A 22401-nucleotide genomic window follows, 5' to 3' on the forward strand; every position below is an offset into this window, starting at 1 on the left:
CTGTATTCCTCTCCACCTTTTCCAGAAATTTCATTTTTTCTTATTACTCGGGATCTGTGGCTATTCCAAATTTGGCCTTTTTTGCCCTTTAGGGGCAAAATTTCTCTGTATATTTCCACCCTTGAGTCACTAAAATTTCCTTGGAATTTTAAGTGATTATAAAAAGGGGCTATGTTTTCCCCCCATCGCTGTATTTGAGTTTCCCTGTAAGGACTGCTATGCTGCACCTATGTGCAGCATGTGTGAACCCCCCAATTTCCATCCATAAGACAAGGGAATTGGAGAGCCGTGCCTTCTTTTGTTCCTAGAAGTGTCTTGCATAGAAATACTTGGGAGAAGTTAAACACCAAACTGGCAAGCTGACAAAAATCCTTTATGGGAAGAATATGTGTACTGCTAATTCTGGTGACAAACACCCAACAATAGTAGCATGCTGAAGCTTACAGCAATTTACATTTCACTGTGTACTTGCCAGAAGTGAAGCATGTTATATTTAGACCAACTGGAAGGGAAATCTCAGACACTAACTCAAATCACAAAACAAGGAGTAGAATTAACTCTGATTGCAACCTTTAAAATAGATTGCTACAGAAATAAGAGTGCACACACATTGACTGTTGTCCTGGTTTCGGCTGGGATAGAGTTAATTTTCTTTCTAGTAGCTGGTATAGTGTTATGTTTCGGATTCAGTATGAGAAGAATGTTGATAACACACTGATGTGTTTAGTTGTTGCTAAGTAGTGTTTATACCAAGTCAAGGATTTTTCAGCTTCTGATGCTCAGCCAACAAGAAGGCTGGAGGGGCACAAGAAGTTGGGAGGGGACACAGCCAGGACAGCTGACCCAAACTGGCCAAAGGGATATTCCACACCATGTGATGTCATGCCCAGTATATAAACTGGGGGGAGTTGCCCTAGGGGGATCGCTGCTCTGGAACTAACTGAGCGTCGGTTGGCAAGTGGTGAGCATTTGCATTATGCGTCACTTGTTTTGTATATTCCAGTCCTTTTATTAGTATTGTCATTTTACTATTATTATTATCATTATTAGTTTCTTCCTTTCTGTCCTATTAAACTGTTCTTATATCACTCAACCCATGAGTTTTACCTTTTTCCTTCCAATTCTCTTCCCCATCCCACTGTGTGGGGGGAGCGAGTGAGCGGCTGCGTGGTGCTTAGTGCTCGCCAGGGTTAAACCACAACTGTACAAGTTGACTGTGCAAGTATCACAATATTCATGACTTAAATAGCTTCTTAGAATATGACTGAGCTGGCAAAATATCTTATTTTCAAGGGGATTTTTCTTTTGTCTGTTGAAAGCACAGATCAACAGAAGGATATGCTGTGCAATAGAGGGATGATGGGCCTTACACATTTTCTCTACATTATTCCCAAGTCCTTTAAAAAACATGATTTACTTCTCCCTGCATCTCAGTTTATCGCCATTCCTGGTTTTAAAATGTTTTCTCCCCTCTGCATTGCTGCAGCAGCTCTAAATGACTGGAGTGATTCATTCCATCATTCTAGTATGGTTTTGTATTTCAATTCTAAACCATTTCCAACCACAGATTTTTGCTATTGAAACTGTTTCTTTTTATGATGTTTTTGGAAAAAATACACAACGTTTGAATAATAAGAGCTAGGTAAAATCGAATTTTGCTTTCAGTTCCAACTCTTTCGAATTTTAGCTGCTGTGGTCATTTGATTTTGTTGTATGGGGGCCACTTTTACATTCCTAATTGAGATGAATATTTAGGGGTCATCTGAGGAGAAGACAGTCCTTTTAGCATGAATTTGGGAAACTTGCTGACAAAGACTTGAAAATACGTCTGGTAAGGAACAGAAATCAATCTTAGTGGTTACTATATGCAGTATCTTAAAGCTGCTTACATTTTAGTGATAATGTGCTTTTATGATGCTTCATAAAGAATACTTCTTTCAAACCAAATCTCAGAAATTGAAACAACAGCATTTTCATGCAGTCTGGACCACATTTTAGAATACCTTCAGTATTTGGTAGTTAAAATAGGAAGATACAGTCCTCTTTTTGCTCTGCTTTAACATAGACTCTACCTCTCCCTTAAAAATCTGGATTCATCTTGCAGTGAATTCCACTTTGGTTTTCAGCATGTTCACACGGATTGTTGCTCCTGAGTCACTCTGATAGTATTATTAATCTACTTATTAAGCTGTCACAACATAGCATAGCTTTTAGTTTAGATAGCTACGTTCTATTTACAACTGCTAGTCAAGGAAAGCATCTGTATTTTCTACCTTAACTTTGATTAAGTAGTAATAGAATATGCCTACTATTTTTTATTAATTCCATGAGCTTTAAAGGTGCAATTTCTATAGCCTGTGACTTTTTTCTATACAGATTTAGCGTAATCAATGAGATTATTTTATTTTCTAAGTTATTTTCTCAGTATTTTCTACATTTAGTGGCTTTCAAAAGAAAAATCTGATGCGCATAAAAGTTCTATAAAATTATTTTATGTTTATATAAAAATTTGCTTTCATGTTTAATGTTATTCCTGTCCTATATTTCTGTAGTTAACATGTATATTACTTTGTTTGTTTTCAGACGTTTGGAACAAAACCTCATCAAAATCATTCCCCCTGGAGCTTTTACCCAGTACAAGAAGCTTAAGAGAATGTAAGTTTTAATAAGACCAACATGCAAGAGCAATCATGAATCTTCCAGCTTCAATTTCAGTATCTGTATTTTAGAAACATATTGGCAATTTCTATGTTGAAATCACTGGGGATTGCACAAATAATCTCTTCAAAGTGTAAGCAACAATGGAATTTGGTTCAGGATGCCTAACAGTGCGTGAAATCCTTACTAATGCTTAATTTCACTTCCTATTATAAACAATGTGAGCTAATTAGTTGTTAGTCTGTTCAAACTTCAAATCTGCTTCCTCAGAAAATATTTTAAGTTCAATTTTTTTTTCTCATTAATTCTGGTATCTGTTTGCACCACTTCAATTTAGTCGACCCCAGTTATAGCAGGAGTGCATGTTCTTGCAGAGTAGTTAAGATTTTTTTGTAGTGCATTCAATGTCCCGATGTTGAAATGGTTTGACTGTTTACAAGAAAACAAAGAAACCTGCTGGAGCTTGTTTTCTCGGTTTCTTAATCACCAGTAGATACCCAGACAATTCTTTTCTTAATAGCTCTTGTTTTCTCTTTGGATTTAAAAAAAAAAAAAAAAAAAAAAAAAAAAAAAAAAAAAATCCTGATTTGTAGCAGTGCTGTCATGCAGATAACCTGGGCATTCCCCCTGGTCAGTCTTTCTCTTCATTTTTAAGTGATACATGAGAGATGTTGTGACAGTAGTACAATGACACAGACAATGGTAAAACAAGTTACTCCTGCTTCACCATAGTACCAAGAATGTTGATGGGTGCCACTGGACCAGTAACTTCCAGAAGTCATTCAGGCTTTGTAGCTCAGTACTAAGGCTGCTAAAAAGGTGCCTTTACAGTTCTTGTTTTCTGATGTGAACAATACTTACTGGAATTAAGAAACTGTCAGCTCATTTCACAGAAGACACTGGATTATCAGATAGTTAATGCTTTGGGAAACTGAAATGATCTTGTGCTGTACCTTTGGATTTAAGGGTAAAATTCCTGTGTTTGCCAGGCCAAACTTCTCAACTTCCTAGAGCTGAAGAGCTGTAAATATGTATCTTAATATTTAACAGGTCAAATCATCAATCTTATAGAGTCTCTATTCTCCTGTCTCACTTTCAATATAGCTGTATGTATTTTTAAAGAAGTACTGTATTAGATAGCAAGATGGTAATTTCAGTGAAAAATGATGGATCCCTTTTCAGTGACCTAACTTGTAACTTTTTCATTATTAAAGTCACTACTTAGTTCTTTCTGAGGTATGACTAATTTTAGATTTTGGCAATGTTTTACTGTCCTTTCATTTTTCATGACTGGTGAACTCTAGTTTTATGGGAGTTGACCAAAATAATGTTCTTTAACTTGACTAGCTGCTCAACCCAATGCGGCACTTAGTATGTGAAATGATTAATGTTAGAATTTCACAGCAGAATTCCATTAGCAAGTTGTGTTAAGAGCTTTCTGGAGTATAATTGGCATACTCATTGAGATCTGAATTCATAGTTAAGTAATAAGTTATTGTGCCAGATGATCTGTATCAAAGCTTAGTTAGTGTGACAGCATGTTGTGGAAAAACTTGGGATAGATAGTTAGGCTGCAGAATGTCCCATAACAAACATGGTGTTTTGCTATTTGGTTATTGACCTGTCTCCTTGTTAGTTTTATTCCTGCTGGACAGTGAGGCTCTAAATTGGGCATCACTGCTGTTACATAAAGTTTAATTGAGGATATTTGTTCCACTATTTGAAGAGATTATTGACATCATCTTTTCAGTGTGAAAGATTCCCAGTATTGTTAACACAAAAATATACTTTGGTCAAAAGACTACCTCTTAAAACAAAAGAATTATCCATCCTTTTCCTTATAGAGGAAGGACATGTTTGGTATCACTGAAGTCATCAGCCTTTCTTAATTTCTGTCACTTTGATTTCAATGAGCAGTGATAGCATGATGTAATTAATTGATGCCCTACCCAGGGTACAAATAAAGAATGTTATTATTATTGTTGTTGTTACTATTACTATTAACTATTATTTATAATAAATCTTTTATATAATTCAGAGGATAGTATTATCATAACATTGTGAATTGTGTTGTATTTTTCTCCTTCTGGTGAATAAATATGCAAGAATGTTAGGGATCTTAGACTGCTCACTTGTAGTTCTCTCAGTATTTTGATTGTTTACTGAGTATTTCCTGCAAGATTATGCAGTTTCCTTTTCTTAAATAATTGGATAACTGAGATTAATTTTTAGGTAAGAGCCAGTTGTCCAAGATAATCTTTATATGACTTGATATTAATAGGTCAAGATGATAGCAGAAGGTGCATGTATATTAATTCAAGTGTTACATTTGCATCTAGCAGAAGTTTGATGTTTAGATGGTCTCTTCAATAGCTTGCAAGATGGGAGAGTTATTATGGTGACTGGGTTTTGGCAAAGGAGCTGAAATCTTTTGTCTTAGACTTCATAATTGCTCACATCTTTTCACACAATTAATTACATGAAGCTAAATGTATCTGTCTCAGAAGGAAGATTTGGCACCTGTAGGATTCAAATATGCAGTTGAATGATATAATTTGGGATGATGGTTCCCCTGATTTTGGGGTGAATATAACAGGTCCTAGCTCTGTGCTCAATTATTCAAGGGTTTTAGAAGATGTTTGAGGGACTTGGAGGAGATACATCGCATCTCCAGAGTCAGAAGTTGTTGTCATTATTACAAGAAGTATCCAGGCCCAGACATGTCATTTTAAATTCATTTACATAGCAGTTGAGCTTGTACCATAGGTCTGTAACTTCTAGCCTATGAGTTCCAAAGTTTATGGCATTACCTCCCATTTTGTCTTTGCTTTTTCTGAGGCTTTTCACTAACAAGTTTGCAGCACAAGACTAAGAGCCAAGTACGTAGATCCACTTTGAAAGATGTGGTTGTACCTCTGTAGCTCTGATGCTTGCAGGGAATTTCATGTTGTCAAATCAATTTTACCATATATTAGCAGAAAACACGAGATTTCACAATCTCCTCAGTAGCTCTGTGGCGTTGCTACTTTTGTTAAGCAGATTCTAAAAACTAAACCATATATGACATGGATTTTTGCTGAGTACTCTTGTCAAAAGAGAACAGTCCATTTTACATGTTAGAGATAATCAAGTAATCTGTTTCTAATATTATTAGTTGACAAAGAGAATATTCATCCAATGCTATTAATAGTTTTGCATTTGGCTACGTCTAAAAATAAATCTGTTTTGTTTCAAAACCTTTTACAGTAAAGACATTTAAGCCATACAGTCATGTGTTATACAGTGACTCACGGGGTATCCTTGCTCCCCTGGTGCAAAGTCAAAAACAGTTTATGTCCCTAACTGGTAACTGAGCAGAGCCACCCTCCAAGGTGTCTTCAACAACCTTTTGAAAGAAGATCTCTACCGTGCTGTCAGAGGTGCAGGGAGACTAGTATGAGATGACTAATGTATTCCCTGCCTGGGTGGAATCCTGATAAGTTTATTACGTTTCCAGATAAAGAGCTACATTTCCACTGAGTGATTCAGAGATACCCCAAACTATGAAAATGAGCCTTATGTGATCTAAATTGACTTAGCTGTCGTGCAGGTTAGAAAAACCCGTATCTCTGTCCTGATGTAAATCAAACACAGAATAGGATGATCTTACCAAAGCAGACCAAAGGAAGGGAACAGAAGTACAAGGACATAATCGAATCCCTTTGCCTCAGTCAAGTCAGAAGGAGATGGAGCCTCCTTATCCAACAGCAGTGGAGCTTGGACTCTAATGGAAAGGAAATAATGTGTCTAATTATCTTCTAATGCTGATTGTAGTGCATCTGCATGAAGTGAGTGAGTGTCATCACCCAGCATGGCATTTATGCCTGTTCAGGCACCATTAGTTATACATTCATTAGCATCCGGACATGGGGAGAGAGAAAGGATGGAAATGTTGAAATGTAGCAAATCAATAAAATAGTGCTGAAATACTTGTTTCAAAAACTAGATGCCCCTTTTCAGATGCTCGCTGTTGTTCAGAAAACTCACGATTTCATGTCATTGTAATAGGTTTTAATATGTTCCTCAATAAATAGATAGCATAGATTCACATCAGAATTCTGCTTACATAAGAATTACTAGACAAAAAGCAGCAAATGCTACCAGGCAGTCTAAACAAGTTTCACAAAAACCTGTATAAAAAATAAATATTCCTACTTTCATTGTCACAAATTTGGCTGCTGTGAGTTGAGCTGAAGAAACCTTCACTGAACGCTGTCCTTGTAAGCAGGATGTTGTAATAGAAAACATCAGTAGGTTGCAGACCAGTTGTTTCATGAGCCTTACAAAAGAACTGAGCCTCATAAAAGAACCAAAGAATGTCCTATTTTATGTGGCTAGATTTGAAAACAGTTAGAGGACTTAATTAAAATTTTAACCAACAGAATTTGTAGCTCGAAACATGTACAGAATGGAAAACTCTCCTACTTTCTGATTCCTAACTTCTTGTTCAAGTGATGTTTAGAATCTGACTGGGTTCCTTAGCATGTGCCCCAGTGGAAATAACAGTGAAGATGTACATGAAATACTGCATTACTCCAACTATCACTGAAAAGATTTGATACTACTGATACAAGCTGATACCAACTGTCAGTGAATGCAACAAGGTGGCTGAAAGTTATGCCTGTAGCTAAGCACCTGGTTGAACTGATTGACAGAAAGATTGGATTGCAGCGACAGTCATGATAAGGAACCCAGTTCTGATCATCTGGGTCCCAAGTGTAGTAATTTTGGCTCCATGTATAAAGAAATTGTGGCATAGTCTATGTTTATCTTTGTGTACTTGGTTGGTTGTGATTAAAATTGAAAGGTATTTTCCAAACCAGGAACACATTTCCCCCTGAAAATGACAGCAGACTATAACTGAATTCCACTCACATCATAACTGAAAGGGTGGAACTTGCTTGGGCTCTCTGACAGGGTCTGCAGCACGCTGGGTGTTCCCCACAGTGCTGCTGGTTTCAAAGATCCACGATTTCCATTCAGATGCTCAAAGGCTTTCCTTAGTGTCTGAAAAGTCTAGGCAGACCTGCCAGTGCTGTGTCAACCCTCTTCTCGCCTGCTTCACCAGATCAAGGTCGTTGTAGAATTTTGTACTACTTGTTTTCTCTAGGCCATTAAAAACCAAACATCACCGGTAGAGTGCCAAACTCCTCAGTGACACTGGTGCCTGCTTTGGGATCAGGGGCTGGGTAGTCTGTTTCCCATGCCTTTTCCCATTGATATTAAACATAGATGGTGTGGGAAAAGTCTTAGCTCAGAAGAATTTTATCATCCGAAGAATTACTGATACTGTTTCATATAAATTGAGACAAGCCCTCAGTGGAATTTCCTGGGGTTTTGATGGGAATTTTGTTTGACTATACTACATGTTTCTGGTATTTATGAATATGTTCATCTTTACATCTCATTTACCACAAGGTTTCTTCTCTTAGACAAACACAGTCTTGCTGCCACCCCAGAAGCCATTCCCCTGGTGCCTACACCATGCTGACACCATTAATCCCACCGTCTTCCTTAATGCATGTCCAGCTACCTTAGAAAACCTCTCCTCATCTTATCTATGATTTCACTTCTAATCAAAATATGATCTTCTGTATTGTTATAGAGTTAGCTTTCCATGCCTGCATTTAAACATTCAGACAACTTTTATGCCTTGTCACAGGCTGCTCCTCATGCTTGAGGGCCACCCCACAGAGTCACAATGCGATCTCCTTTATTAATACTTCTTAAGATGGTTTTATCAACCATTTTTTTTCAATGGCCTACCTCACTGTTGTTCTTCAAAGCTCTTCATAAAACTCTTCATTGCAATATCCATAAAATGAAAGGCCTTATTAACAGGGGAGCTGCCAATTTATTGAGGCTATGGCCTGTCGTGCCGACTGATGTTTTCTGATCATTCCTGGAATTTGCCTATCTGTGTCCTTACATAGCTCATAATTTCTCTGAGGTAATATGATCTTTTAGTTCTGTGTTTGTATCAAGTATATTCTTCCAATAAACTACAGCTAAAATATTTTCATCAAATTCCTTTTTATGAATATTTTTTTAATCCTCTCTTCTCTTTGCAGAGATATCAGCAAGAATCAGATATCTGACATTGCGCCTGACGCATTCAAAGGCTTGAAATCTCTCATTTCATTGTAAGTAGAAAATAGAACTGAATGGGCATTTGGGGAGAGCTTGCATGTAAGAGAAATAAAAATGATAATGTGCTGTCTGGGACAACTTATGTTTCTGTGTGCAATTGCCAGCTTGTGTGAAGCATCTGAACTTTTGTAAATGAAAAATTGGTCATGAAGGTTAGAAGAAGGAACTGTTTACACATCTCTAGTAAGTTCTTTTATAGATGAACACTCCCAAGGTTACTGACTTTTTCATTTCTTTAAATCAGTGCACTAGTTGATCTACTGTACCTGCAGGCTAATCCATGCCCCCTAACTCATCATGGCTCACAAAAACCTCATCATAGCTCAGACACTGTTTGGTGGTGCTAATCAGGGAGCAGTTAAGAGGAAATACTTCCATACTGAATTTTTCTTCTCTATTAAAGAACTGAGATTGCACTCACTTGTGAGTTTTTTGGTTTATTTGGTTTTGGGGTGGTTTTTTTCAAACTAGGTAAGGAAGAACCTGAGCTCTTAAGAAAATGTTTATATTTCTCAGCTGTAATTACTACTTTATTAAGCTGGAAGGGGACTAAAATATGACTTCATACAGAAGATAAAAGGAAGGTAGGATCTCTTGACAACCATTTGTTTCTCTTTATAGAACACAGAAACTGTTTTAGCACCAAGTTGAATTAAAATGCAGCTATATTTCAATCTAGCTACCCGCAGCACTATTAAAACAGTGGAGCTTTTAATTGGTAAAAGGAGCAATACAAGGTCAGAAGCTGCATATGGAGAATGAACTGGAATAGAGTGTTAGAAAGAGCCCCAGGTTGAGAGAAGAGGGGAAGCTGAACTGGAATGATATTTACCTGCATTAATTTTAAAGACAGTTTTAAAACATTTAGCTCATTAATATTCATATAACACAGTTTGATTTTTAAGAGTGTACTTTATTTCTAAAAGCTGCCATAATTTTATTCCCTGAATACCGGATAATTCTAACAACCTATATAACTTGTTGACTAGTACTAATATTAGAAGGTTATTCAGTACTAAACTTATATGTTGCAGTAAACTTCTGAGCCAGAATGCAGAAGGATGGGCCTTTTTTTGTGCCCTGAATCCAGCTGGGAGAATGCCAGAAATACATATTAAGTGTTGTTAGCCTTTGTTGAATAGTTAGAGTGGTGTTATTCAACATGCTGTGGAAATGGTCAAATCCCTCAATGCTGTCTGGAAACGATTCAGTAAGAGAATGACATTTACTGAACACTACAGTTTTGGCTTAGTATGAAACTACTGCTGATACTGCAATGCTACAGCTTTCTGGTCTTGGCAAACCTCCTGGCTATGAGCAAGCTGGACAGGCAAGACATTTCTACTGGGGTTGACTTCCCAACTCAGAATTTATTCAGCTTTAGCTATTAGCTACTTCAGATGCCCCCAAGTGGCCTCAGGAGTGGGACAGAACACATCAGAGTGGACAGAGAGGAAATGAGAATATAAACTGGGCAGGAATTTATAGTGTTTTGACTTGCACACAGAAGCAAGTGAAATGCCTGTTTAAATATGTTTGTATCCAAGTGGGTAAAATAGTGCTTAAGTTAATGGTAGGAGGTTACAAGGGGAAAGAGAGAGGGCAGAGAGATGAGATGCAGCACCAAAAGGGCTATAGTAAGGGAACTGCCTCTGAGCAGTCTTTCCTTTGTTCAGCATTTGTCTCTGCCTCAGTTTCCTTCTACTGCAGCCACACAAAGCTGTTGTAACGCACAGTCTGTTTCTCCTTTCTTTGGCAGACTGGTATCTAGGACAGTATCAACTCCAGCCTTGAAATTGTCAGCCGCCTCCTCTAAGTTCAGTTGTCCATTGTGCTTGCCATTGGCTTTTACTTTCTTTTGAAAGGTTTTATTCTTGCTGTTCACTGCAGGTAGGTCTTACAAATGTTTTCCCCATGGCTGATAGGCAAGAGTTAGTTTCCTGATCTTTCATGACCTGTCACCTAGACCTCTGGCTGGTTCTTCTCTGCTGGTCACTTCTGTAGTTGTTTTAGTTTCTGAGCCCTAGATATCTTTATGGAGCAAGATTATCTGCTGTTCTGCAGAATCTGGGTTTCTCTGAAGAAACCTCCCCCAGGCTTCTACTTCTGAGAAGCAGAGGATCTTCTTTCATCTGATCTCTGCTAGAGCCACCAGTACAGTTCTGTCAACTGCAGAAAGACAAGTAAGTGCAAGAGAAGAAACTTCCTTTGAAGTTTGCCAGGCCTCCCAATGAAACTGCCAAAGGGGAGAGAACAAGGAGGTAGAAATGAAGTAAAACAGTTTGCTTACTAGTGTTTTCCCTTTTAGGCGGCTCAGTCTTTTTGGTGCCTGAGGCCCCAAAAACTTTAGTCAGCTGCATACCCTGAAGAAATACTGCTCTGCATACAATGCTTCAGCTCAGCTGAGAGTAACTTTTATTTTTCATATACGTAACTCAAATGTGATTGGTGGCATACATTTTAATGAGACACCATCGAGGTTTAATCTGTGCACAGAGCAGCTGGACTTTTCAGCTGGCTGAGTTAAACAACAATAAAGGAGGGGAAAATATTAATGCACAAATGAAAGTAAGCAACTTTGTTTCCATTAAAAATGGAGCTTTGCTGCACTGCCTAAAATCCTTGCTTTTTTTTTCCTCTGCATTATTCCCACTTTCTGCTCCTCCCTTTACTCCCTGCTTCCATGCAATTGCAGTGCTCTCTATGGGTCTAAGAGAGTGAAAGTGCTTATCTGGAAGACAGCCAACATTGTTAGTCTAGCTGGCTAATGGAAGCCTATATATAGTGGGTTGCTACTCTACTTTCTTCTGAAGTTAACTTAGGTTAGTGTTTCCAGGCAGAACTGTTTCTCAGAGTACTCTGCCTATTGTACCTATGTAGAGATGGAAAAAAAATAATGGTGTATTATAGTTTTCAAAACACAGGAATGTTTATTACAGAAGCAGTTTCCCCTAAAATGTATAAAACAAATCTTTTAAAAGAGCTGATTGATCCATATGCTAGCAGGTCATAGGTTTTTATTTTAAATCTATATATTTTCTCTCACAAGAAATCCACCTATGGGAGTCAAACAGGTCACAAAGTCTTAACACTTTAAATAAGCCATTTCTACCTTAGGTTTTCTCTGCATTTAACAAGAGAAAGGCAAGCTTGTTCTTGTAAGGACTCAAGACTTCTCCATTCCCCACACACAGGAAGAAAAAAAATTGTTTTCTCCATGCCCATTTTTCAGTGGGATTTTGTCCCTTTTCATAGAATGACTCTGTGGAACAAGGAATTTCTACTCCGTTTTTCTTAGAAATATTTGGGCATGTACATAAATTTTTTTCTTCTTCGCAGAGTTTTCTGGCTTTTCCTTTTCCCCTTGTTGTGTCACATGCAGGTGGCACTGTGAATCACTGGTCACCTCTGGGTCTGTATGTTCTGTGGATTTAATCCTGTTACAGTGTCTGAAGTTCCCTTTCAAAATTTAGGCACTAGGGCTTAGATCCTTAGCATATTTTGGTATGAACCAAACTTCAAACCTGTTTATGGACAAAACTGAAGATACAGTAAGATCCACCCTCTGTTTTTGAGAGAACAGAGCTGTGGAGAGATTGCTATAAAGCCATTGTGGAGAATGGAGGGTGTTGTGAATCAAGGCTTGAGAAAAAGGATCTTTAGTCTTAAAGATGCTACTGTGAGTTCTGGGAGGAAGAAGTTATGTTGCATAATTTCAGTGACAGCTGTTGGACACATAAACTGCTTGTCTCTACCAAAGTCTCCCCTCTTGAAAAAGTGGAAGTATTTCTCTGTCTCAAAGAGATGATATAAGGGTGTATACATTGAAGGCTGTGAGATGTAGTGATACTGCAGTACTTGGGACCATATGAAATATCCAAGATGAGAAACAAATAATTAGAAGATTTGACTCTCAAAAAACAGTAAGCAGCACAGATGTAAGTGAGCCATGATAAGATAGCCATGGCTTTTGTGTTGGAAGAATTAGATTTGCCATCCAGTACTTCTTTCCATATAAACATGAGAGCAAGTAGTATCCTTGCATTGAGAAGTGTGGCAAAATTGATTGCTGCAAAAGAATGTGTTATCTTGATTTTAAGCAAAAGTTTGAGGAATGCTCTATTTGTAGTACACTGTGTTTGTGTTACATACTTAGAGTTGCACTTAGCTGGAGTTGGAGTGGTTAATAACTCAGTGCAGAACATGGGGCCTAAGTTATGAATAGTTTCATGTTTCAAGATTGCTGCATGCACTTTCTGAAGTAAATTAATTTTTCATTTAATCAACTCAAAACCTGTCTAATATCAGTGAGAGGATTGTATCAGCATTTGGTTATTGTTAAAAGTATCGAAGATAAATGTTATTCTTGGGGTCAGTAAACTTCCCACAAATGTAGGTTTGGAAGGCCATATCCAGACTGTCTGGGGACATTTTATGAGATATGACAAAATAGTCTAAGCCTTCAGTGTGTTAAACTGAATGAATAAATTTTAGACCACTGCAGAGGGAGAATTCCTTTGCTTTTGTTCATATACTGAATTAAGCTAGTGAACAATTTAAAAGCTTAGATCAGCCTGGGCACAAAGACAAGAGACAGCTTAGATTTTGACATAGCAGTCCCATTTAGACCATCATCTCCCGGGTGATGATGTATGTGGTGTCATTCATGGTGATTTGAAATCTGCAATAAAATACTGTCTATTGCAATAACTGCCAAACTTATTTTAAGGTAACAAATTGCTTTGGATAGTTTTACTGTGATTTATTTAGCCTAACTTGTTCTGAAGAAGTATGAAATAGTGCAGGGGAAAAAAATTACATGTCTAAGTGTCTTTCAGATATTAGAAATTTATTGCTGTTTTTACCCCTATCAATTCCCCCTCTTTTGAGAACTTGAATTCTTATTGAGCCTGTGCCATTGTATGCAGCTTGGGAAATATAATTCTTCCTAGCAAGAATTGTTTTCACAGTCTGAAGGCAAGTTAAAAGCATTCTGAGGACTGAAAAAGACATTGCATAAAGTCAAAATCTGACACTTCAGTAAGAATGTTTCAGCCAAGCCAAAATAAAGGAACGCTTAGCTGGAAACCATATGGTCTACAGTAGGGGATTCTGTGCTAGCCTTTCATACCCCCAAAAAGTTCTGTGTCACCTTCCAGGGAAAAAATCTCTATATTCTGTGATCTGACTTAACAAAGCAGCTAAATTGCAACTACATTTGCAAGTAAGGTAGGCCGACGAACTGTAAAATAAAGGCAACACAGCAATTATTGTTTCACACCCTTAGAAGGTGGTATGCTAAACTTCAGTGCATATGAAAGGCCATGTGTTGGTAAAGTCTTTGCAAATTCCTTAATTTTAAAATTGTCTAAGAGGTTAGAATGTCTAGAGACTATGAAGAATCAGTGAGACTTTTATGTTTCAAGACCCTGCCGCTGAAGCCGTACGGGCCACCGTAGGGGTGGAATGTATTGGGTTTGTGTGGCACAGTTTTGGTAGTGGGGGGGTTACAGGGGTGGCTTCTGTGAGAAGCTGCTGGAAGCTTCCCCTGTGTCCGACAGAGCCAATGCCAGCCGGCTCTAAGACGGACCCACCGCCAGCCAAGGCTGAGCCAATTGGCGATGGTGGTAGCGCCTCTGTGATAACATATTTAAGAAGGAAAAAAAGTTGCGGGACACACAGAAACAGCAGCCGGAGAGAGGAGTGACAACATGTAAGAGAAACAGCCCTGCAGACCCCCAGGTCAGTGCAGAAGGAGGGGAGGAGATGCTCCAGGCGCCGGAGCAGAGATTCCCCTGCAGCCCGTGGGGAAGACCATGGAGAGGCAGGCTGTCCCCCTGCAGCCCAGGGAGGTCCACGGGGGAGCAGATCTCCACCTGCAGCCCGGGGAGGACCCCACACCGGAGCAGGTGGGTTCCCGAAGGAGGCTGTGACCCCATGGGAAGCCCACGCTGGAGCAGGCTCCTGGCAGGACCTGTGTCCCCGTGGAGAGAGGAGCCCACGCTGGAGCAGGTTTTCTGTCAGGATTTGTGACCCCACGGGAGACCCACACTGGAGCAGTGCTCCTGAAGGACTGCATGCCGTGGAAAGGACCCACGCTGGAGCAGCTCGTGAAGAACTGCAGCCCGTGGGAAGGGCCCACGTTGGAGAAGTTCATGGAGGACTGTCTCCCATGGGAGGGACCCCACGTGGGAGCAGGGGAAGAGTGTGAGGAGTCCTGCCCCTGAGGAGGATGAAGCAGCAGAAATAACGTGTGATGAACTGACTGTAAACCCCATTCCCTGTCCCCCTGCGCTGCTGGGGGGGTTGGTAGAGAATCCGGGAGTGAAGTTGTGCCTGGGAGGAAGGAGGTGTGGAGGGAAGGTGTTCTGAGATTTGGTTTTATTTCTCATTACTCTACTCTGGTTGACTGGTAATAAATTGAGTTAATTTTCCCCAAGGTGAGTCTGTTTTGCCTGTGATGGTAATTGGTGAGTGATCTCTCCTGTCCTTATCTCGACCCACAAGCCCTTTGTTATATTTTCTCTCCCCTGTCCAGCTGAGGAGGGAGTGATAGAACAGCTTTGGTGGGCACCTGACATCCAGCCAGGGTCAACCCACCACAGTTTGTTACGTGCTTATTTACATTCTCACCCAAGATAACATACTTGTTGCTATGTGTGCTTCCAACGCTTTCTTTGTCTAGTATGTCCCAAGCATTTAGATGAATCTATTCAGGGACTATTTTCACTGTTTAATCTTTATTTTTAACTACTTAGAACATCAGTTGGATTAATCTGCAAAACTTTAAGTTTAGTAGTAACAATAATTGTTTAACTGGAAATTTAATATTTAATTGTGTCTTGGAATAGATACATTTTGGGGGGAATATTAAAATATGATGCCAGAATCAGGCTGAAGAAACATAACGCCTCATTATGACTTTCATATATTTGTATAATTTCTTATTGCAGATCCATAATAACTCTTCAGCTGAATAGGGTGCTGCTTCCAGGGATCTCCTCCAATGCTTGCAGTGCAGCCAGGGGTCTGTGCTTTATGTGTTTTGTCCTTCCCATTGTTTGGAAGGTTGATGGCAGCCTGAAAACTGCTGCAAGTTGTGAGCCAATCTGCCAGGTACTTTTGAAGAACTGTAGCTTGTGGTTTGTGGCCATGCTGAAAGCATTTAGCTGTGAACTGGCAAGCTGATGGCTCTACGTGCCTCTAAGAATATAGCCCTCAGATGGTTCAGCTGCACCTGTGTCATAACAGCAACTTGCTGATGTTAGAAAGCCACCTGCAAAAAATTTGAGAAAAATTTGCTTGAGTTAAAAATACAGCGAATGATTCTTCACACTGGTCATTCTGGTATTAGATACACCTGCCTTGTGGAAAAGACAAGAATAAAATTCATGCACTGGCAAGTCTGATGTGTTTGCACGTCTTTGTGACTGTTTTCTCCATTCAGACTGGTTTCCATCTTTGTAAAAGAGACTCCCATGTGTGGTGAGAAGAGAAAGAAAGGAACAATAAGAAAACGGATACTTATTTGTCTCTCAGTCAGTTTTGACTTAGTCTCTAGTTGCCACTTTTAAGATTAGCGTTGTGAATATAGAATTAAGCTATAGCTCACTTTTCTCTTTCTCCCCAAATGTACATCATGTTTAGGGTGATATCTTCTCCACCTGACAGTAAATGGTATTCGTCAGACCTGTGGCTAACTCGGTCTCCCAGCAGAGTTGAGAAGCAAATGAACAATCAGGAGCACACAATAAAAATTTTAATAATTTTTTTGTGTTCTAATAAATGTCATTCTGATTCACTGAGTCACTGTCTATTGGCAGGAATTACTGAACCGATTTTATTTTTATTACATATTAACTTTGTTAGTGTATTTTTAACAAAAAATATTTTGGGTCTAAATTCCAGGTGCTAGGTGATAAAAGGAGGGTTGTATTCCTGTGCCAAGCTTGCACAGGAGCCAGGACACGTGCATGTCCTGCAACATGTGAGGGATGCAAGTGAACATACATTTTTAGAACTCGTAATGCCATAGGCAAATCTCCTAAAACTTATCTCTGTTTGTAAAAGCATGGGAGGTTTAAATTAAGTTCTTGAATTGACTTGGCTGAGTTTCCTGTTATATGGCCTTTTGAAGTTTTGTTGTTGTTGTTGTTTGGGGTTTTTGTTTCGTTTCATTTTTTCCCAAAGCTGCTATTCTGGAAACACTGTGGTGCATGCTAGTGAGATGTGCAGAACAAGAAGACGTAGAGGAAAGTGGCTGCAATAATGGAGTGTACATAACCTGGCCAGTCTTTTCCGCAGGCTGACTCATTCTTAGTACTATTAGGAGTGCAGCAGTTGATACATTCAGAACAAAAGCATCTTGGATCAAGAACCTGAACAATATTCATATTTGTTGGTATGAGTATGCTTTCCTGTCTTAGAAAAAATGAGAACTCTGAGGAAAGCAAAAGTTTCTGTGGTTTTTATTAGAGTAAACGGAAATAAGGAACTCAAGAAATGAGATGCAATGCCTTACTTATCTCCTCTTCCCTCCTCTTTGCTTCTTTCTGTAAGACCATTTGACTTCAGCTCTGGCGTGGCATACAGACAATGGCATTAGCTAATTTGGCTCTGTAGTGCTGAACATGAATATGAATTAGAGACAAGTGCTTGAGCTCTCATACTGACTTTTGTTTAGCTGTTAATTTGTTCAAATGTTAATGTGCCACATGCACATAAGCCCAATTAGGTTTGAAAATGCTTATTTTCTTTTCATGGCTTCTAAAAATTGAAGTTTTGTTTTATTTTATAAGTTATTTTAATCTTTTTTATTTGTCTCAAGATAATAAAGAGGATGTATAAACACATCCAAGGTTTAAAATTCAGTGGAACACTGCACTATGACTTTCTGACTCTTAAATTAAAAGTAAATGAAAAATTACTCTAATAAGAGTCTTATTTGATATTTGCATTTAGCAGTACCATAACTAACAACTGCACTGGGTGGGAGTGTTGAGATTTCTTTAAGGTTTTACTTTACATAAGTGTTTTTACCTCTACAGCCAGAATAACCCTTAGTCTGGAGTGGGGATTTTTTTACTTCTTTCTGTGGGCATTTTGTAAAGCTTAGCTTCTGAACTCTTTCTTATATACTATAGTATTATGCATTATTGATCAGCTTTGATGATCCTGCTACTTCACAAAACTAAGGAAGATGTTCATCTAACATCACAGAGCTTATAATCTAAACTTTGTATAGAGATGATGCACTTGCTAAAGAAATGTTGTTCAGAAAGAGTGGAAACTGAAACGGAAATATACTGGATTCTGTGGGCATTAACTTAATATTTTAAACTTTTATAAATATTTTATTTGCAGAGGGTTTGCTTTTGCTTCCTGATACAGGTGCTTAGATCAGTTACTTTATTCAGAAAGAAGTCTGAGAATCAGCCATTTGGATGTTGTTTTAGAGCCCAGTGAAATTCAGTGACTTGAATATTATCTCATATTTTGAAACTGCTATCTAGAAGGACCTGCTAGACCTTTCAAAGTTCAGCCATCATTTTTCTGTCTAGTTTAGAGTATAAAAAACTATGTACAATACATGAAGTTTTGTTGAAGTAGGAAATTGTGTGTGTCTTCTGAAGCTGAAATTAGGAAACAATTAGAAAAATTTACTGGTACTAGCATTCATTATGCACAAAAACCACTAACTGTAACAGCACATTGAAAGCCAGCCTCCTGACTCTGCAGTAGATAAAGAGAAATTATGTTACATTTGTTTAGAGAAAATATGATGCTAGATAATCATTAGTTTCTTGGGTAGCAGTTCAGTTCCTGCTAAACTACAAAAGTAATGAAAAATGAAGTTTCAAGTTTAGATTTTCATATCTAAGTGATGTTATTTTATTTAGATTCATTTTATGTAGGCTCAGAAATGAGCTGATCTGGGAACTCTCCCACAGAGGTGATATACTTCCAATGACCGATGAAGAGTAAACTGAAGTGGCGATACTCTAGGAAGGCCAGAGGGTATTGTAAATGGTCCGTCATGCTAAGTGTTTGTTTTTCAGTATGTTCAACTCACCATAATATTTTAAATGTTGAAAGACAGGGTAAGCCAGAATTTCAGCCAGCATCCAAGCCTCACATTGCTATTTGATTCATTGCTAGCATATTATTCCACATTAAAAAGTTAGGGAATTAACCAGTTTAGTGACACATAAGGAACAAAGTTTTGGCATGCGCTGGTTTATAACCATTTACAATGTTCTATGTAGACCACAGAAATTACATAAACACTGTTTTTCACAATTTGAAGTCTACTAAAATGTTTAGGTAAGACATAGAAGTTGCAGAGGGAGCCTAATCTTCTACTCTTTTACCAGGACCCATATAAGCTCCTAACTCACTTTCTGGTTTTGACAGATTTTATCAGCTTGCAGAAATGACATGAGCAAATACTTTAGTGGTGATTGAAATTCAGGTGTTCCTGTCATATATGATTTTGCTCTGATCCCTAGGTAACACATCTTAGCATAATGGTGGGTTTGTCTGTTTTTCCCTTTAGTTAAATTTCTGAGGATAATATATGTGCATTTTTCCATTAAAAAAGGAAATATTTTTAATATTAAAACTGAATCATGGATATCAGGTTGTATATATTTATGGCTGAATAAATATATCATGACTTTCATTTGTGTTATTAAATCTTTACTGATTTTTATAACTAAACTATACCTAAATTATTTTTTAGTTTCTGAAATATATGTCTATTTCCAGTTCAGGCTAAATTTCTTTATATTAGCTAGCTGAAATGGTAACAGCAGCTGGTGAAGCCATAATATTTTATCCAATGATGCCTGTGTCACATTTCATGCCAATTATTATATCTTAAGAGATTCAGTTATATGAAATTTTATCTACAACCAGCTTGTGCTCCCTGGCTTTTAAATTCAGTATCACTGAGCACAAGTCTATGTTTTTGCATCACACTATGTGCCTTTCAATGGTTAAAATATTTCTAAAAAGGGTGGAAAAAATCCCTCAACAGAATGAAAAATATTTCAGATACAGTTTTTGGATGATGTCCAGATTCTACATTAAAAATGCTTTCCAACACCAGACGAAGCCTGAATCATAACGACTCATTTAATACCATGTGCTCTGTGAAAAGAAAATGAGATCAGTAGTTAAATGAAATGCCCACAGATCCTGGGCATGGTGCACAAGATCAATAAAGATGATAATACAGAGATGTGGGAGGACACTAAACTGGTCTGTTACTTAAGATTTATTTTGTCTTCCTGAATCTTTCAGAGTGCTCTATGGAAACAAGATCACAGAGATTCCCCAGGGCCTTTTTGATGATCTTGTGTCTCTGCAGCTGCTGTGAGTATGATCCCTTCCTCTTCTTTATTTTACAGACTAGCTAGATTTACTGTTTTTTCAGCTTCTGACATTAATCTGATCACCTTTTCCACTGAAAACTCACTGGCCGTGCTAGTCTGTTGTTTCTGTGTCAGGCAAGAGGGAGGCAAGGGCTGAAAAAAAAAAAAAAAAAAAAAGGAAGGTGCCAACAGTTTTATAGCACCATGTGTATAATGGATAATAAACACAGAGGATTTAAGTGTGGGGAGGAAATGAGGGACTCAGTGAAGTCCAGGAAAGGAAATTTGGTCACCGGCTGATGTCCGAGTGGGGATGCCATCTGATTGTTTTTACACATTTAGCATTTGTGGTTGAATAGCTAGATCCTTGAGGGCTACTGCGTTGCAAGTACCTGCACATGCAAGCAAAATGGCATTATGAAAGATCTTATTGTTGAGAGCCATGCTCAGTTCCGTATTTTTATTATGCCAAATGTGGCTTAGTTGCAAGAGAAATGTTTTCAGAATATATTGTGTATTGACTATTTTATGCCATGTGTGATTTAACATACAGTCATGATCAGGGGTAAGATACATACCATACCCTCTTCAGTATTTATTAATATAGCATAAAAAATTTCCTAAGCCAAATGTGAAATTGCAAATTTCACTCACTCTTGTCTCCATAATCTCATTGAGAACCAGTAACTCCTTCAAAGAGAAGGAAATCAGCTACTGTTTCAGCCAGTCAGTAGAGGGAGTGGACGTGAAGTGAGTTTAATGTGTATTCCTAACGTTCTGATTACCATCATGGAAGATGAACTCAGAAAGTAAAGGTGATATATGACAAATTAATCAGTTCTGGTTTATATCACACACAACCCTCTACCCCGAACAATAAATTATATAAAATATGAAATAAAACATAGCTTTTAGACATGGTGTTTTAAGCTTTTCTGACTGTCTTGACATAACCAGAAATGAATATCCAAAAGTTCATTATTACCATTGAATGTGTCACTCTACGATTGCAGTCTTTATAAAAACAAGCATAGATTCAAATAGAAATCCATGAGCAAAGCCAAAGAACTGAAATATGAAAGAGTTGAAATTGCTCTATATGTTAAGCGAAGGACTACTCGGACGTGTAATTTATCCCTAAGATCTTAATTGCAAACATGGACCACCCTATTCTAGAGAAGGACAAGCAAGAGCACATGTGGTTTGGTTATGACAATTCTTGAGCTGCGATGGTGGGAAGATGTTCATCTCCTCCTGCACACAGCCGATTATATTGTCTTCACCTTTTGTACATACTTCTCTCCTGTCCCATACCTCACAAGTTTGTTAGTACTTCCATGTCTTCATGGCCAGCCTGTGCAGTAAGAGAAGACTGTGTATTTAGGGGGGACATAGTTTGCCATGTGTGAGAACAATAAGCATGAAAGTGCTTAGAAGCTGGGACTCAGTACATGTTGATATAACTGGCATGTTAGTCATTGTCAGACTTAGGTTGTGTTGAGTACAATGAAGACGCTGCAAGCAAAAGGAGAGCTAAAACGTAACTTGTTACTTCGACTTCTGAGAAAGAAACTATATTAAAAAAATCTGAGCTTTATCATAGTCCTTCCTCCCCAAATATTTTATGGTTACAAGTCCAAAGTGATACGCAGTTGCTCTAACCCAGGACACTTTACAGATAGGATCTTTCCCAGTAGGAAAAAAAAAAAAAAAATCACTCAACACATGGCTCACAGTGTCCTATAAAAATGTGTGTCTAGAACTTTTGCATAAAGCATTAAGCAGGTTTCAATACCTTTATATTGTAGTCCTTGTGTGCACGTAGTGTGGGCTTTCAGCGAATTACGTATTTAAGCCTGGATGCAGTAATTTTCCAGTCTGAATTAGCTCAAGTGATGCCTTTTTGTTAAGGGCACAAAATCTATACACCAGAGAACCATTAAAAGGTGTTGTACTTCAACCATTTAAACATTCTCAAGCTGAGAAGATGTAAGTATTTTGCCCTGTTATGGGATTCCTAGAGTATTGTGGCTGTGGACCTTTCAGGGTCTTCTTGAATGTAAAGTAGCTTTTGGCAAGGAGAACATTGAATGATCATGCTTTAAATGCAAACAAACATCTGCACACTTTTCTGATCGTGGCTTTGAAGCAGCTATTATGGAATTGCTTGCAGTATTTT

At 38.2% G+C, this 22401-nt stretch overlaps 1 protein-coding gene across 1 annotated transcript in view; it reads left to right on the forward strand.

Annotated features, from left to right (window-relative positions):
- Window positions 1-22401, forward strand: part of SLIT3 (slit guidance ligand 3) — a 536791-nt gene that overhangs the window by 359088 nt on the left and 155302 nt on the right. The window contains 3 exon segments of the mRNA XM_029998071.2: window positions 2584-2655; window positions 8769-8840; window positions 20152-20223. Coding sequence (XP_029853931.1) covers window positions 2584-2655; window positions 8769-8840; window positions 20152-20223 — 216 coding nt within the window.

Source organism: Aquila chrysaetos, chromosome 22 (genome assembly GCF_900496995.4).
Source record: "Aquila chrysaetos chrysaetos chromosome 22, bAquChr1.4, whole genome shotgun sequence".
Taxonomy (NCBI): domain Eukaryota; kingdom Metazoa; phylum Chordata; class Aves; order Accipitriformes; family Accipitridae; genus Aquila; species Aquila chrysaetos.